This window comes from Emiliania huxleyi (genome assembly GCF_000372725.1).
Source record: "Emiliania huxleyi CCMP1516 chromosome Unknown EMIHUscaffold_129, whole genome shotgun sequence".
Taxonomy (NCBI): Eukaryota; Haptophyta; order Isochrysidales; family Noelaerhabdaceae; genus Emiliania; species Emiliania huxleyi.
This window is the reverse complement of record NW_005201298.1, coordinates 192,198-193,610: the sequence shown is the minus strand read 5'-3', so window position 1 is coordinate 193,610 and position 1,413 is coordinate 192,198. Positions and strand designations below refer to the sequence as shown.

Below are 1,413 nucleotides of genomic sequence, written 5' to 3'. Positions count from 1 at the left end.
TCGTCGAATTTTGAAAGCTGCGCGGTCAAACCTGGGGGGAAATAAGAGCGTCACGACGGACTTCAGGTCACACCTGAAGCTCTTCTGACGCTTCTCGCTCCCCATCGAGCCCTTCTTGCCGCTCGGCTCTTCCTGTTTGTCGGCACAGAGCTCCGTGCCAGCCCTCCAGCGAGATAGGAACGAGTGTATCGCTTCGACGGATCGACCGTGCTTGTTATCAAGACGATGTGACGTACACAGTGACACATCAGACGACACAGATTCTCCCACCCGCCGGGCCGCCAAAACGCTCTCGACGAGAGCGACATGAAGCCGTCCGCACAGCTACTCGGACATTACCGATCATGACGAGCGGCGAAGGAGTGCTCCGCTGGGTCACGCCACGGGGGCCCGCCGCCTCAGTTGCGACTTTCGGATGCGGTAGGGCTTGCACGAGCGCCTGTTCAGTCTACGCTAGACTGAACTGGGGGCGGGCCCTGCTATATAAAATTGAGGTTGGGTAGTTCTTCGCCGAAAGGCGGGCGGGGTCTTTTCTTCTTCCTTCTTCCCGTTCCCGCTCCCGCGTCGGGCGCACGGCCTGCAGCAGCCGCTGCCCTCCTCCCTCGAGGTCTCGCGCCGTCTCGAGGTTTCCAGGCGTCTCGAGGTCTCCAGGCGTCTTTTCCGTCGGCGCCGGCCTGCTCCCACGCTGGCCGCGCAGGCTTCTGCGGCGGGCGCGCGGTGTATGTGGCTGATTTGCGGCACATTGCCGTATTTTTGCTCATTGCCATTGGCATTGCGGCATTGGCGGGAGAGAGGCCCGCCGTCCCGCGTCCGCCGAAAGAAGGTGGCGCCCATTGTACTTTATTACTTATATCATTTTGCGTGGGTCTCTAGACTCTAGTCTCTACTCTCTTAGAACCACAACCACGAGAATCAACGCGATCGATGTCGGGCAGCGAAGAGAACAAGAGTGGCACAAAACCGAATGCGAATCCGAAGGCAAAAGAGAAGAGGGAGCACACTCGGTTCACACCAGCCGAGGAGAAGGGTACACACGCATGCCTGCCCCCGCCGCAGCCCCGCACCTCAGACCAGCTCGATGATTCCCATCTCCGCGTTGTCTCCCTTGCGGAAGCCGTCCTTGAGCACTCGCGTGTAGCCGCCCTCCCTGCGCGCGCGGCGGGGGCAGCGGGGTGGGGCAGGGGCTAGGGCCGGGAGAGGGGGGAGGAGGGGGGGGGGGGGGGCGGCAGGGGAGGTGGTTTTCTCCTTTACTTCTGGGGGCACCCACTAGGAGGTGGGGCACCCCCTCGGCTGAGGGTATAGGGTGATAGGACCTTATTTGAGCCTGTGGATCGCTCCTCCGGTCCCACCTTGTCTCTCTGGGGTTCGCCCTCTCAGGGTCGTGGGCCATCCAGAGTCCGGTTGGTCTTCCCC

At 61.9% G+C, this 1,413-nt stretch overlaps 1 protein-coding gene across 1 annotated transcript in view; it reads right to left on the bottom strand.

Moving 5' to 3' along the window:
• Positions 1–839: 839 nt before the first annotated feature.
• The window catches only part of EMIHUDRAFT_417715 (hypothetical protein), a gene marked incomplete at its 5' end in the record, with an annotated part of 1,572 nt that continues 998 nt past the window's right edge, over positions 840–1,413 (bottom strand). Inside the window, one exon of the mRNA XM_005789382.1 lies at positions 840–1,148. Within this exon, the coding sequence (XP_005789439.1) occupies positions 1,007–1,148 (142 nt within the window). The 3' untranslated portion in view covers positions 840–1,006. The remainder of the gene's footprint in view (positions 1,149–1,413) is intronic.